Source organism: Heptranchias perlo, chromosome 7 (assembly GCF_035084215.1).
Source record: "Heptranchias perlo isolate sHepPer1 chromosome 7, sHepPer1.hap1, whole genome shotgun sequence".
NCBI classification, from domain to species: Eukaryota; Metazoa; Chordata; class Chondrichthyes; order Hexanchiformes; family Hexanchidae; genus Heptranchias; species Heptranchias perlo.
The window spans coordinates 48,061,786-48,075,451 of record NC_090331.1 but is presented as its reverse complement, the minus strand read 5'-3'; the positions used below and the strand labels follow the sequence as shown (position 1 = coordinate 48,075,451).

Below are 13,666 nucleotides of genomic sequence, written 5' to 3'. Positions count from 1 at the left end.
GGTTTGAACCGCCACTTCCTCATAGACTCTATTTTGTGCCTTCACATTATTCACTTTTCTTTGCTTGCCACTTTTCCCTCCCCCATATTGACTTTGTGGAAAAGCTAAAAACTATTTTAAAACTTTTTACCTGCCTTTCTAAAGGATGCAAACATTTTTTTCCCTATCCCAATACAATCATTTACCTTTAAGCATCCGCATCCCTTTAACTTAGAGCAGCAATCCCTTAACAGCTGCATGTCCCAATTCCATCGGCTTCCCTTCCCAATACTCCCTGTGCAAGACTCAAAATGCACAAAAAGCATATGCTAAATATTTTAAATGACACAACCCCATAGAATCTGGCAGGGTCAGGCAGCCTCGCCACCAGCATGGGAGTGCCACAGAATGTTGAAAACGCAGGTCTTTCTCCTCCCTCCCCCCCTCCTCCCAATCAAGGAATTGGCCCTGTTATTTACTGTGTTCTTAACTTGATATTGTAATGTATAAATATGCTTTCAATTTTATGTGCATCCTCAGCTTGTTGAGACCAGATCAAAGGATTTCCAGGTATTATAGCGTCAGATTAGTATCAACTAAAAATCCATAACTAGACTTCAAAATTAGCTCTGGAAAAAATGCTAATGATGTATTTTGGACATGAAGTTTGGCTTGATATTTCTTTGATTACTGTTTTTATTGATAGAGTGTTTCCATCTGAGGCAACTAGGCCAGTAGCTACGGCAACTACACAACTGATCTAACAGTTTGTAAATGTACTGCTTACTTTCAAATCCAACTATTTAAATAGGAAAAATACTGTAGTTGTTCTAAATACTTATGTCGACACGGATAATTTTAATTCATTGTTTCCACAGGACTGGTAAGGATGCCGTCTTCGCAGAAATTTGGCACCATAGCGCAACTTCCTGACATCTTGAAACAGTATACCAAAGACTGCATTAGGGCTCAGCCTTCAGATATTATTCAATGGTCTACAGAGTAGGTTACATTTGAAAGCTAAATTTCTTACAGTATATTTTTACTTAATCTATTCATCTTTTACCTCCTGGAGGCTTTGGAATACAACCTTTCTATGCTGTAAATATGGTTGAAAAAGGCATAGACTTCGCCATGATTTGTGACATGAATGCCACTTCACTAGTTTAGAGGAGGCAGCAAGAATGATGAGATGTACAATAAGTGCATTGTATAGTAAATATGAGACATGATCTGTCCGACCTAGTCCTCATCTGATATCTAATGAAACTTATCACAATGGTATCGCTTGCAGATCAATTATGCCAGACCTTGCAATTACAAGGCTTTAAAGCATCTTCATCACCACTCAACCGCTAGTTTATTGTTGAACTTTGATCGTGTTTTCCCCTTTAAAAACTGTTTTTGGTGAATTTTGTAGTTGTTAAGGTGTGGGATATCACTGCTGGGGAATAGAACACATTTGGCATTTTATAAGCATCAGGTCAGCATCAGGTATTGTTAGGTTAGGTATAACATAGGCAAATATAAATTAAAAGACCCACTGCTCTAATCTGACCACCTGACAAGAACACCTGTCAACTGTATTAATGTGACTTTTTTCTACTTCTGACACCAGCCACCCTTATGTCTCCTCTGATTAAGGATGCCAATTAGGTACTTTTTTTTATTCGTTCATGGGATGTGAGCATCACTAGCAAGGTCAGCATTTATTGCCCATCTCTAATTGCCCTTGAGAAGATGGTGGTGAGCCGCTTTCTTGAACTGCTGCAGTCCGTGTGGTGAAGGTTTGCCCACAGTGCTGTTAGGAAGGGAGTTCCAGGATTTTGACCCAGTAACAATGAAGGAATGGCAATATATTTCCAAGCCGGGATGGTGTGTGACTTGAAGGGGAACGTGTAGGTGGTGTTGTTCCCATGTGCCTGCTGCCCTTGACCTTCTAGGTGGTAGAAGTCGCGGGTTTGGGAGGTGCTGTCGAAGAAGCCTTCGAGCGTTGCTGCAGTGCATCCTGTAGATTTTACACACTGCAGCCAAGGTGCACCAGTGGTGAAGGGAGTGAATGTTTAGGGGGATGGATGGAGTGCCAATCAAGCTGGCTGCTTTGTCCTGGATGGTGTCGAGCTTCTTGAGTGTTGTTGGAGCTGCACTCATCCAGGCAAGTGGAGAGTATTCCATCACACTCCTGATTTGTGCCTTGTAGATGGCGGAAAGGCTTTGGGGAGTCAGGCGGTGAGTCATTTGCCGCAGAATACCCAGCGTCTGACCTGCTCTTGTAGCCACAGTATTTATGTGGCTGGTCCAGTTAAATTTCTGGTCAATATTGACCCCCAGGCTGTTGATGGTGGGGGATTTGACGATGGTAATGCCGTTGAATGTCAAGGGGAGGTGGTTAGACTCTCTCTTGTTGGAGATGGTCATTGCGTGGCACTTGTCTGGCGCAAATGTTACTTGCCACTTATCAGCCCAAGCCTGGATGTTGTCCAGGTCTTGCTACATGCGGGCACGGACTGCTTCATTATCTGAGGGGTTGCAAATGAAACTGAACACTGGGCAATCATCAGCAAACATCCCCATTTCTGACCTCATGATGGAGGGCATATCCATATCCATTTTATCAAGCATATTTTATTGCCAATGAGCAGTATTATGAAAACTAGTACAACTCTTTTGACTGGAATGTCACTTGGCATAAATATAGCCAGTGGCCTTTAGCAAAATAAAATATGAAGAGTAAGATAAAATCTAAAAAGAACTGATATGATAAATTAACTTTAGTTTGAATAGACAATATTTTCAATGTTCTTCATGTACCAAATAGAAAAAATACCTCACAAAGTCTTATAATTTATTTTGTGGAGAGTAACATTATATATATATAAATATATATATTTAATCAATGTGTTCTTTCTGCAGTTACTTCTTCAGTCAGTCAATTGGAGGAGTCCGTCCAGGAAAATCAAAGGAAGAAAGAGCATCATCCCTACCCCCATGCAAACCAATACTTACACCTGGTCTATTACGGGCCTTACATGCACAAGTAAGAAAGCAAAATCTGCAAGTTTTAAAAAAATTATGTGTTTGTTAATTATAAACATAGTACATTAAAGCCTATTTTGTTTAAGAAAAATAATAAAAGTATTTTCATTTTTTTTTGTTAATATATAAAAACACTCAACAAAAATAATTGGTTTTACTTTACATAATTACTATTTAAGAACATAAGAAATAGGAGCAGGAGTACGCCATACGGCTGATCATCTACCTCAAATCCACTAACCCGTCCTATCCCCATATCGCTTGATTCCCTGAGTGTCCAAAAATCTATCGATCTCAGTCTTGAATATACTCAACGACTGAGCATCCACAGCCCACTGGGGTCGAGAAGTCCAAAGATTAGGAACCAAAAAGGAGATGTACACATGAACCTTCGTTGCACCCTCTCTAATGCAAGTATATACTTCCTTAGGTAAGGAGACCAAAACTGTACACAGTATTCCAGGTGTGGTCTCACCAGAGCCCTATATAATTGCAGCAAGACCTCCTTACTCTTATACTCCAACCCCCTTGCAATAAAGGCTAACATAACATTTGCCTTCCTAATTGCTTGCTGTACCTGCATGTTAACTTTCTGTGATTCGTGTACAAGGACATGCAAATCCCTCTGACTACCAACATTTCTTAGTCTCTCACATTTTAAAAAAATATTCTGCACTAGTATTCTTCCTACCAAAGTGGATAATTTCACATTTCCCCACATTATACTCCATCTGCCACCTTCTCGCCCACTCACTTAACCTGTCTATATCCCTCTGCAGCCTCTTTGTGGGTCCCCCTCACAGCTTATTTTCCCACCTAGCTTTGTATCGTCGGCAAACTTGGATAACCACGCTATTCAAGAAAGGAGGGAGAGAGAAAACATTGAACTGTAGGCCAGTTGGCCCAAATCAGTAGTAGGGAAAATGCTAGAATCTATTATCAAGGACATAGTAACAGGGCACTTAGAAAATCATAATATGATTAGGCAGAGTCAACATGGTTTTATGAAAGAAATTGTGTTTGACAAATCTATTAGAGTTTCTTGAGGTTGTAACTAGCAGGTAGAACACGGAGAACCAGTGGATGTAGTTTCTTTGGATTTTCAAAAGGCTTTCGATAAGTTGCCATACAAGAGATTGTTACACAAGATTAGGGCTCATGGGATTGGGGGTAATATATTAGCATGGATTGAGGATTGGTTAACAGACAGAAAACAGGGTGTAGGAATAAACTGGTCATTTTTGGGTTGGCAGGTTCTAACTAGTGGGGTGCCACAAGGATCAGTGCCTTAGCCTCAGCTGTTTACAATATATACCAATGACTTCGATGAGGGAACCGAGTGTAAAGGGACCAGGAAAGAGCTACTCTATTGTTACATAGCTCGTTACTGGATTGTTTTCTCCCACCTTGCCACCTCCACCCACTAATGAAAAAAAGCCACCAGATTTTTGTTTTTGGTGAAACACAAAGATGTGAGATTTAAGGGAGGAAGTTTTGTGCAATTTAGCACTGAAGGAACATTTGGCCTGAAGCTACAGGGTGAGGACCAGTAAGGAAGAATTTTTTTTTCAATAAATCAAATTTGTGTGAACTGAGTAAATAGAGTTTGGTTCTTGTGAGTCTGTTGATAGTGGGAGTTCAGGCTAAAACAACTTGCATCTATATAGCATCTTTAATAGAAAAACACTCCCAAATCACTTCACAGAAGTGTAATCAGAAAATGGGAAATGGATCACGAGCCAAAGAGGATATATTAGCAAGAGTAAACAAAAGCTTGAACAAAAAGGTGGATTTTAGTGAGGGTTTTAAAGGAGAGGAAGGCAAAGGAGTTTAGAGAAGGAATTTCATAGCATGAGCCTAGGTGACTGAGGCACATATGCCAATGGTGAGGCAAAGAGAAAGTGGGATGCACAACAACAACTTCTTGCTTTTACAAAGCGCATTTAATGTAGTAAAACGTTCCATTGGAGTGTAATTAGACAAAAATTGACAATGAACCAAAGAAGGAAACATTAGGAGAGGTGACCAAAAGCTTGGTCAAAGAGGTAGGTTTTAAGGAGTGTCTTAAAGGAGGGGAGAGAGGCGGAGAGGTTTGGGGAGGGAATTCCAGAGCTTAGAGCCTAGACGGCTGAAGGCGTGGCCGCTAATGGTGGGGCAAAGGAAGTGGGGGTTGCACAAGAGGCCAGAGATGGAGGAACATAGTTAGCAGGGGGTCGTAAGCCTGGAGGAGGTCACAGAGATAGGGAAGGGTGAGGATTTAAAAACAAGGATGAGAATTTTTAATTTTAGACGTTGGGGGAGCGGGATAGAATCACAGCAGCAGAGTTTTGGATGATCTGAAATTTACAAAGGATGGAGGATGGGAGGCCAGCCCCGAGAGCATTTGAATAATTGAATCTGAATGTGACAAAGCATGGATGTAGGCAGTCTTTGCGATGGAGAGAAAATTTAGCTCGGGGTTGAATCGAGTACCGAGGTTGCAAACAGCCTAAGACAGTGGCTGAAGAGGGAGATGGAATCAGTGGCAAGGGTATGGAATTTGTGGTGGGGGCCGAAGACGATAGCTTCAGTTCTCTTGACGTTTAGCTGGAGGAAATTGTAGCTCATCTCAGACTGGATGTCGGATAAGCAGTTTGACAATACAGAGGCAGTGGAGGGATTGCAACAGGTGGTGGAGAGGTAGAGCTGAGTGTTGTCAGCTTACATGACCCCATGCCTGTGTATGATCTGCCATGGGGCATAATGTAGATGAGGAAGAGGTGGGGACCAAGTATAAATTTTTGGGGGATTCTGGAGGTAACAGTACAGCGGCGGAACGAGAAGACATTTCTGGAGATGCTCTGGCTATGATCAGATAGCTAGGAGTGGAACCAGGAGAGGGCCGTTCCAACAAGCTAGACAGCAGAGGAGAAGCATTGTAGAAGGATGGTATGATCGACCATTTCAAAGGCTACAGAGAGGTTGAGGAGGGATAAAGAGTCATGGGGGGTATAATTCATGACTTTGGTTAGGGCCTTTTTACTGCTGTGGCAGAGGTGGAAACCAGAGCAGAGAGATTCAAACAGGGAGTTGCAGGAAAGATGGGCATGGATTTAGGAGGTGACAACATGTTCAAGTGCTATGGCAAGTAAAGGGAGGTTGAAGATTGAAAAGACAGAGGGGTCAAGGACTGGTTAGGCTAACACTACTTGTGAATTACACAACTTTCAGGGTAAAGAAGTTTCTCCTGCCCTGTTCTAAATCTCTTACAATTAACCTTGCATCTGCACTCTCTCTAATACCTCAATATCCTTCCGATAAGTGTTGAGTCCAATACTGTACACAGTGCTCTAACCAAGTAAGGCTTTATTAAGGTTTTATGTAGGTGCATCATTACCTCTTGACTTTTATATTTTAAAACTCTTTAGATAAAACCTAAAATTACATTAGCTTTTTTTTACAGCCTAATCAACCTGAGGTGCTGCCTTTAATGTCCTATGAATCTGTACCCTCAAATCCCTCTGCTGTTCCACAGCACCGAGCCTACTTTCAGAGTATAATTACTGTTGTTATTTTTTTAATCAAAATGCAACACCTCACACTTACTAACACATCACAGAATGGGGGGAAAACTGGAAAGTAGCCAAAAGTCATGGTTCATGATGGTATCAATGACTTAGATAAAGGTTGTTTGAGGTCTTGCAGAGGGAGTTTAACACGTTAGGTGTTAGATTGAAAAACAAGACCTAAAAAGTGGTAATGTCCAGACTGCTTCCTATGCTGTGTACTGAACAGGGTAAGAACAGGAAGATTGGAAAGGTCAAAACCAATCTGGAGGGCTAGTGTGGGAGGGGAGAGTTCATATTTTTGGGGCATTAGAACAAGTTCTGGAATGAGAAAAGGCTATGTCGAAGGGACCTGTTAGCCTGACATCAGTAGTAGGGAAAATGCTAGAGTCTATTATAAAGGATGTGATAACAGGACACATAGAAAATAATAATAGGATTTGGCACAGTCAACATGGATTTATGAAAGGAAAATCATATTTGACAAACCTATTGGAGTTCTTTGAGGATGTCACTAGTAGAATAGATAAGGGGGAACCAGTGGATGTGGTGTATTTGGATTTTCAGAAGGCTTTTGATAAGGTCCCACACAGGAGGTTGGTGAACAAAGTTAGAGCACATGGAATTGGGGGTAATACACTGGCATGGATTGAGAATTGGTTAACAGACAGAAAACAGAGAGTAGGAACAAACTTGTCTTTTTCAGGTTGGCAGACTGTGACTGGTGGGGTACCGCAGGGATTGGTGCTTGGGCCCCAGCTATTCACAATCTATATCAATGATTTGGATGAGGGGACCAAATGTAATATTTCCAAGTTTGCTGATGACACAAAACTAGGTGGGAATGTGAGCTGTGAGGAGGATGCAAAGAGGCTTCAAGGGGATATAGACAGGCTAAGCGAGTGGGCAAGAACATGGCAGATGGAATATAATGTGGAAAAATGTGAAGTTATCCACTTTGGTAGGAAAAACAGAAATGCAAAGTATTTTCCAAATGGTGAGAGATTGGGAAATGTCGATGTTCAAAGGGTGTCCTTGTGCATGAGTCACTGAAAGCTAACATGCAGGTGCAGCAAGCAATTAGGAAGGAAAATGATATGTTGGCCTTAATTACAAGAGGATTTGAGTACAGGAGTAAAGATGTCTTCCTGCAATTATATAGGACCTTGATGAGACCGCACCTGGAGTATTGTGTACAGTTTTGGTCTCCTTACCAAAGAAAGGATACACTTGCCATAGAGTGCCACAAAGGTTCACCAGGCTGATTCCTGGGATGGCGGGATTGTCGTATGAGGAGAGATTGAGTAGACTGGGCCTGTATTCTCTGGAGTTTAGAAGAATGAGAGGTGATCTCATTGAAACATACAAAAATTCTTACAGGGCTCGACAGGGTAGATGCAAGGAGGATGTTTCCCCTGGCTGGGGAATCTAGATCCAGGGGTCACAGTCTCAGAATAAAGGGTAGGCCATTTAGGACTGAGATGAGGAGAAATTTCTTCACTCAGAGGGTGGTGAATCTTTGAAATTCTCTACCCCAGAGGGCTGTGGAGGATCAGTCATTGAAAATACATTCAGAACAGAGATCGATAGATTTCTAGATATTAAAAGCATCAAGGGATATGGGGATTGTGCAGGAAAATGGCGATGAGATAGAAGAACAACCATGATCTTGTTGAATGGAAGAGCAGACTCAAGGGACTGGATGGCCTACTCCTGCTCCTATTTCTTATGTTCTTATGACCTCCTTCACCTGAACTTTCAGCATCAATGTCCTTGCAGAGGGGATAAAGTGAACAATGGAGGATTTAAATTCAAATGGCAGGGGGTAGAGAAAGTCTAAGCTTGAGACTAAAGAGCAGCATTAATAAAGCTCAGATGAAAAGTCATCGGTCTGAAACGTTAACTCTGATTCTCTCTCCATAGATGCAGTCTGACTTACTGAGTGTTTTCCAGCATTTTCTGTTTTTATTTCAGATTTCCAGCTTTAGCATTAATAAAGCTGTTGGTATAGAAGCAGAAGGCTTCATTGAAATAAAGTGAGAAAATATTACCAAAGGGAAAGGCTTTCAGGTAGTGAGAGATAAAAACAGAGTTGTAGAAGGGGCAAGGGAGATTAAAAAGTTAAATGAGAAAACTCAGAAAAAGAATAAGGGTCAAAGTTCCAAAAAAGTCAGGCCTGAGTGATATGTATGTAAATACACAAAGCTTCAAAACAAATTGGGAAATTAGAAACATTAATAACTATGGTGGGATATTTCCAGTGAAGCAAAGATGGCTAAGAGGAGATTTAATAGAGGTTTTTGGGCATGGAATGCTTTGCCACTGGGAATAGTTGAGGCAGAGACCACTGAATTAAGGGAAAAGTGGATAAATACTTGAAGCGGAGGACAATATAGGGCCAAGGGGAAGGAATAGGCAGTGAGATTATTTTTGGATTGCTCTACCATAAAGCCAGCACAGATAAGATGAACCGAATGTCCCCCTTCTGTGCTATAAACTTCTATGGTACTCCACATCATAAACTTCTATGGTACTAACAGACACTATCGAATTGATGCTGTTTACCATATTGTGCAGTAGAATGACTGAACTCTGCCATAACTCAGTGGCAATATGCTATAATTTACAACAAAAATAGCCCAATAAACTGAAACAAATCACTACATTTGAAAAAAGAAAATGTCCATGCCTCACAAGAGGAGGTTTTGTGCAGTTTCACAGGGGCGATGTTTGATGGTGGAGTAGAACTCAAACCATCCCCTTCACTGATCTTTCAATGAGATTACGGCAACTGATCAGAAGAATCCCTCGAGAAAATTTTCAGCGATGATTTATTTTGATATTGGCACATGCTAATGTCAGTGATGGCCCACTCCTGTGCAACATTAAAAGTCTGCACAAGGTTCAGAGCATCCATACTTTTTTAACCAAAGCCTATAGTAGAGAAAAGAAATAGCAAAGCTACATTTGCACTGCCAGCAAGGTTTGAGCAGACAGTCAAGTAGAATCACAGTGTGTAGAGGATACCCTCTTTGAAGTCCCTACAAAGTCCCTGTCATGTTTTGGGATTTTTGATAATTTTTTTCATGGAAAGAATTTTGGGATTGAGTTATGCTAAAGGGCTGTCTTTCATAACAACATGAATTTGCACAAATTTAAAAAGGCCGTAGACTGTAGGCATTGAACAATGTTTATTAAAACCAGACAAGCCAGTTTGGGGATTGACACGACTCACAGTCTATTTCAAATTGATACAAGAAGGATCTACTATCTCATCCCAGGCCCATTAGCCAAGATGACTGGGGACGTTAAGCAATCTGCTATCTTGTCTCAGATATTTATACCCATTATGGTGAAGATGATTCTATTCATGTGGGCACAACATGAGATGCCTATGGAGAATATACTCCTAGAAGAGGGAGTAGTTGGTTTGTTTGACAGACCTACTGGCAAATCCCTGAACAGGAAGGTGTAAGAGACACCAATCATTTGCCTCCTGGAGTCAGGATTAAGAAAAAAAGAAAAGTCCATGGCAGGGTGCAGTGGAATTTTGAACAAAGGACAATGAGGCACTGTGTTTGGCATGGAACTGGATGTAAAAGTGCAGGAGGTTGGGTTTTACAGTTAGAAGTTGCCCAGAAAGAAAAACAAATCAGCAAGTCTACGAAAAGGGACAGGGTGCATGGTTTATTATTTTTTCCCCATTTTTTGAAGAGAGAAGTGAGAATAAGTTAAGTAATCAAATTTGAATTGACTGTCACTCAGTATGTTTATTTGCCATAAGTGGAATGTATCAGCTTAACAATTCATATCTAGCCTTATTTCACCAAATGTTTCTCAGTTCACCTTCAAAAAGATTTAAGAAGTGCATGTCCCATTGTTACACCCCTGAGTTACACTATATAATTAGATATTGGGCGGTTCAAGAAGGCGGCTCACCACCACCTTCTCAAGGGCAATTAGGGATGGGCAATAAATGCTGGCCTCGCCAGCGATGCCCACATCCCATGAACGAATAAAAAAAAATATAAGCACACTTCTGAGCATAAGACACATAAGACTTATAACAGTAAGTAAACGTTCTTTCCTCTGCATTCTGTGGAGTTTAGAAGAATGAGAGGTGATCTCACTGAAACGTGTAAGATTCTTAGAGGGCTTGACAGGGTAGATGCTGAGAGGCTGTTTCCCCTGGCTAGAGAGTCTTGGACAAGGGGTCATAGTCTCAAGATAAGGGGTCGGCCATTTTTAGGACTGAGATGAGGAAAAATTTCTTCACTCAGAGGGTTGTGAACCTTTGGAATTCTCTACTCCAGAGGGCTGTGGATGCTCAGTCATTGAGTATATTCAAGGCTGAGATCGATGGATATTTGGACACCAAGGGTATCAAGGGATATGGGGATAGGGCGGGAAAGTGGAGTTGAGATAGAAGATCAGCCATGATCTTATTGAATGGCGGAGCAGGCTCGAGGGGCCTTATGGCCTTCTCCTGCTCCTATTTCTTATTCTTATTTGGCATTGTTCACTTATCACTGAGTCTGACCCAGTAGTACTAAAGACAAGAAAGGGGGAAGAAAGAATGGCAGAGGCCTAAGGCCAGGTTGCCTATTACCATTTTCTTATTTTGTGCAGTACTTCACACCAGAAGAGTGGGACCCAACTGATGGGAATGAAATTTTTTTTAAGTTAACCTTAAGCAGCAGAAAAATGAAAGTTTGAGTTGAATACTTGGTAAGTGAATAACATTTTGTGAAATTATTCATTAAAGAGAAATGTCCTGTATTTGTAGGACAAGATATATTTGACAGCATAAAAATTATTTTGAAGTAACATACTTGGAAAAAACTTTTAAAAAATGAAAGGCTCCTTCATTAAAACACAATGTTCAAAGGTTCAAAATCCAGAACCTACTGATTTTAACCCTCTTGATTTATTCAGTGTTGTCTCAATCTGAGCAATAACACAGTCGGCACAGCTGATATTCAACTTATTATGGCTTGTGAACAATCTGAATTCTGATGAAAGGCTGCTGGCATTCCTCCCTCAACCAACACCAAAAATATAGGGCGAGACATTTGGTTTTGGTACAGAACGGGCACGATATTGGCAATGGCCTGATGGTGTCCGCTCATTGCGGCAGAGGAGGGGCTTGAACTTCTTCCAGGTTCAGGACTCATTAACATTTTGCTGACGAGCTGCATGCTATGCCCACCTCTCTTTGAAAGTTGCAATCGGAATCCTACAACAGGTGTAAGATCACAAATTGCATAACTCAACAGCCTCCTGCATGTCTTGGGCTGGAGTGCTGGGCACCCATTTAAAGGCCTGCCTGAATGTTGATTCATTCAGCTAGTCGCCAGATTTTCAGGTGAGAAACGGATGGTGTGCAGGTGAAAATCTCCCCCATAGATTGCCTGATCATTCATTTCATTTGCTGTTTGTGGGGCCTTGCAATGTGCAATTGTGGCTACTATGTTTGAATACATTACAACAGTAATTGCACTTCAAAAAGCAATTTTGTTGGTTGTAAAACACTTTGAGATGTCCTGAACACATGATAAGGTGCTATATAAATGTATGTTCTTTCCTTTCAATTGGATTAATGATTTATTCAAACTTCATTCAAAACTTTTATTTCACAAAATGACTATGACTATCAGACTATTTGGTAAATCAGCTGTAAAATTAGCAACATTCCTCATCTTTCTCTACAAGGTCAATGGAAGATTAATAGTACAATCAAAAGAAATTGAACAAAAATGGAATGATCTTGGTCTGCCAGCAGACACTCTACGACGCATAATGACTGTGGGTGGCTTTGGCATTGAGATTGAATGGATGAAATTCTTTGCATTGGGTTGCAGCACTCTTGATCCTGTAAGTATTCGTTCAGCATTATATTTATTTATGATTAAATTCTGCTAAATCCCAGATTATTGGCAACTGTTTGCTATGGTATATAAAACCCACAGTATACGCTGAAAGAAAGTTCTAAAAGCTGGTCAATAAAAATAAGCAAGTGGCTCTATTAATGTGCTCATCACTGTTAATCCACCTTGGTGTACTGACTACGATGCTATAGTTTTAATTTAGATATTCAGCATTAGAAGTGAAGGTTACTTATAATAATAACTTGTTGTACTGGAACAGAAGTGCCGACAATGGAGTTTCAATAATGGAAATTGGATAGTGTTGCCTTGGAAATCAGCCTTTATAGGACAAAAATTGCTGATTAGCAAATATTCTACCAGCTGTAAATTTTGAGCACAAAGGGTAAGTCCCAATCAATTGAGTATAATTCAATGGTTTCAATAAAATATGCAAAACTTAAAAAATATATGCCATATAGGGCTGGCTAAAAGAGAAAAATCAGAAGATAGAGCAAATGGATGTCGCTAAGTGATGTACTCCCAGGGTCTGCAATGGCACCTCTCTTGTTCTTCATATATATAAATGAACTGGACATAGAAACATAGAAAATAGGAGCAAGAGTAGGCCATTCGGCCCTTCCGGCCTGCTCCGCCATTCAAAATGATCATGGCTGATCGTCCAACTCAATACCCTGTTCCCGCTTTTTCCCCATATCCCTTGATCCCTTTAGCATTAAGAAATATATCTATCTCCTTCTTGAATACATCTGATGTCTTGGCCTCCACTGCCTTCTGTGGTAGAGAGCGCACCACCCTCTGAGTGAAGAAATTTCTCCTCATCTCGGTTCTAAATGGCATACCCCATATCCTGAGACTGTGACCCCTGGTTCTGGATTCCCCAACCATCGGGAACATCCTACCTGCATCTAGTCTGTCTAGTCCTGTTAGAATTTTATATGTTTCGATAAGATCACCTCTCATTCTTCTAAACTCCAGTGAATAGAGGCCTAGTCGACCCAATCTCTCCTCATACGTCAGTCCTGCCATCCCAGGAATCAATCTGGTAAGCCTTTGTGCACTCCCTCCATGGCAAGGACATCCTTCCTCAGATAAGGAGACCAAAACGGCACACAATACTCCAGATGTGGTCTCACCAAGGCCCTGTATAACTGTAAACAATTTTACAACACCAAGTTATAGTCCAGCAATTTTATTTTAAATTCACAAGCTTTCGGAGGC

The 13,666-nt window shown here is 40.9% G+C and overlaps 1 protein-coding gene across 1 annotated transcript in view; it reads left to right on the top strand.

Annotated features, from left to right (window-relative positions):
* Positions 1–868: 868 nt before the first annotated feature.
* LOC137324001 (ropporin-1-like) overlaps positions 869–13,666 on the top strand; it is a 32,878-nt gene continuing 20,080 nt past the window's right edge. The window contains exons 1-4 of the mRNA XM_067988171.1: positions 869–981; positions 2,893–3,016; positions 8,535–8,596; positions 12,218–12,434. Coding sequence (XP_067844272.1) covers positions 869–981; positions 2,893–3,016; positions 8,535–8,596; positions 12,218–12,434 — 516 coding nt within the window. The remainder of the gene's footprint in view (positions 982–2,892; positions 3,017–8,534; positions 8,597–12,217; positions 12,435–13,666) is intronic.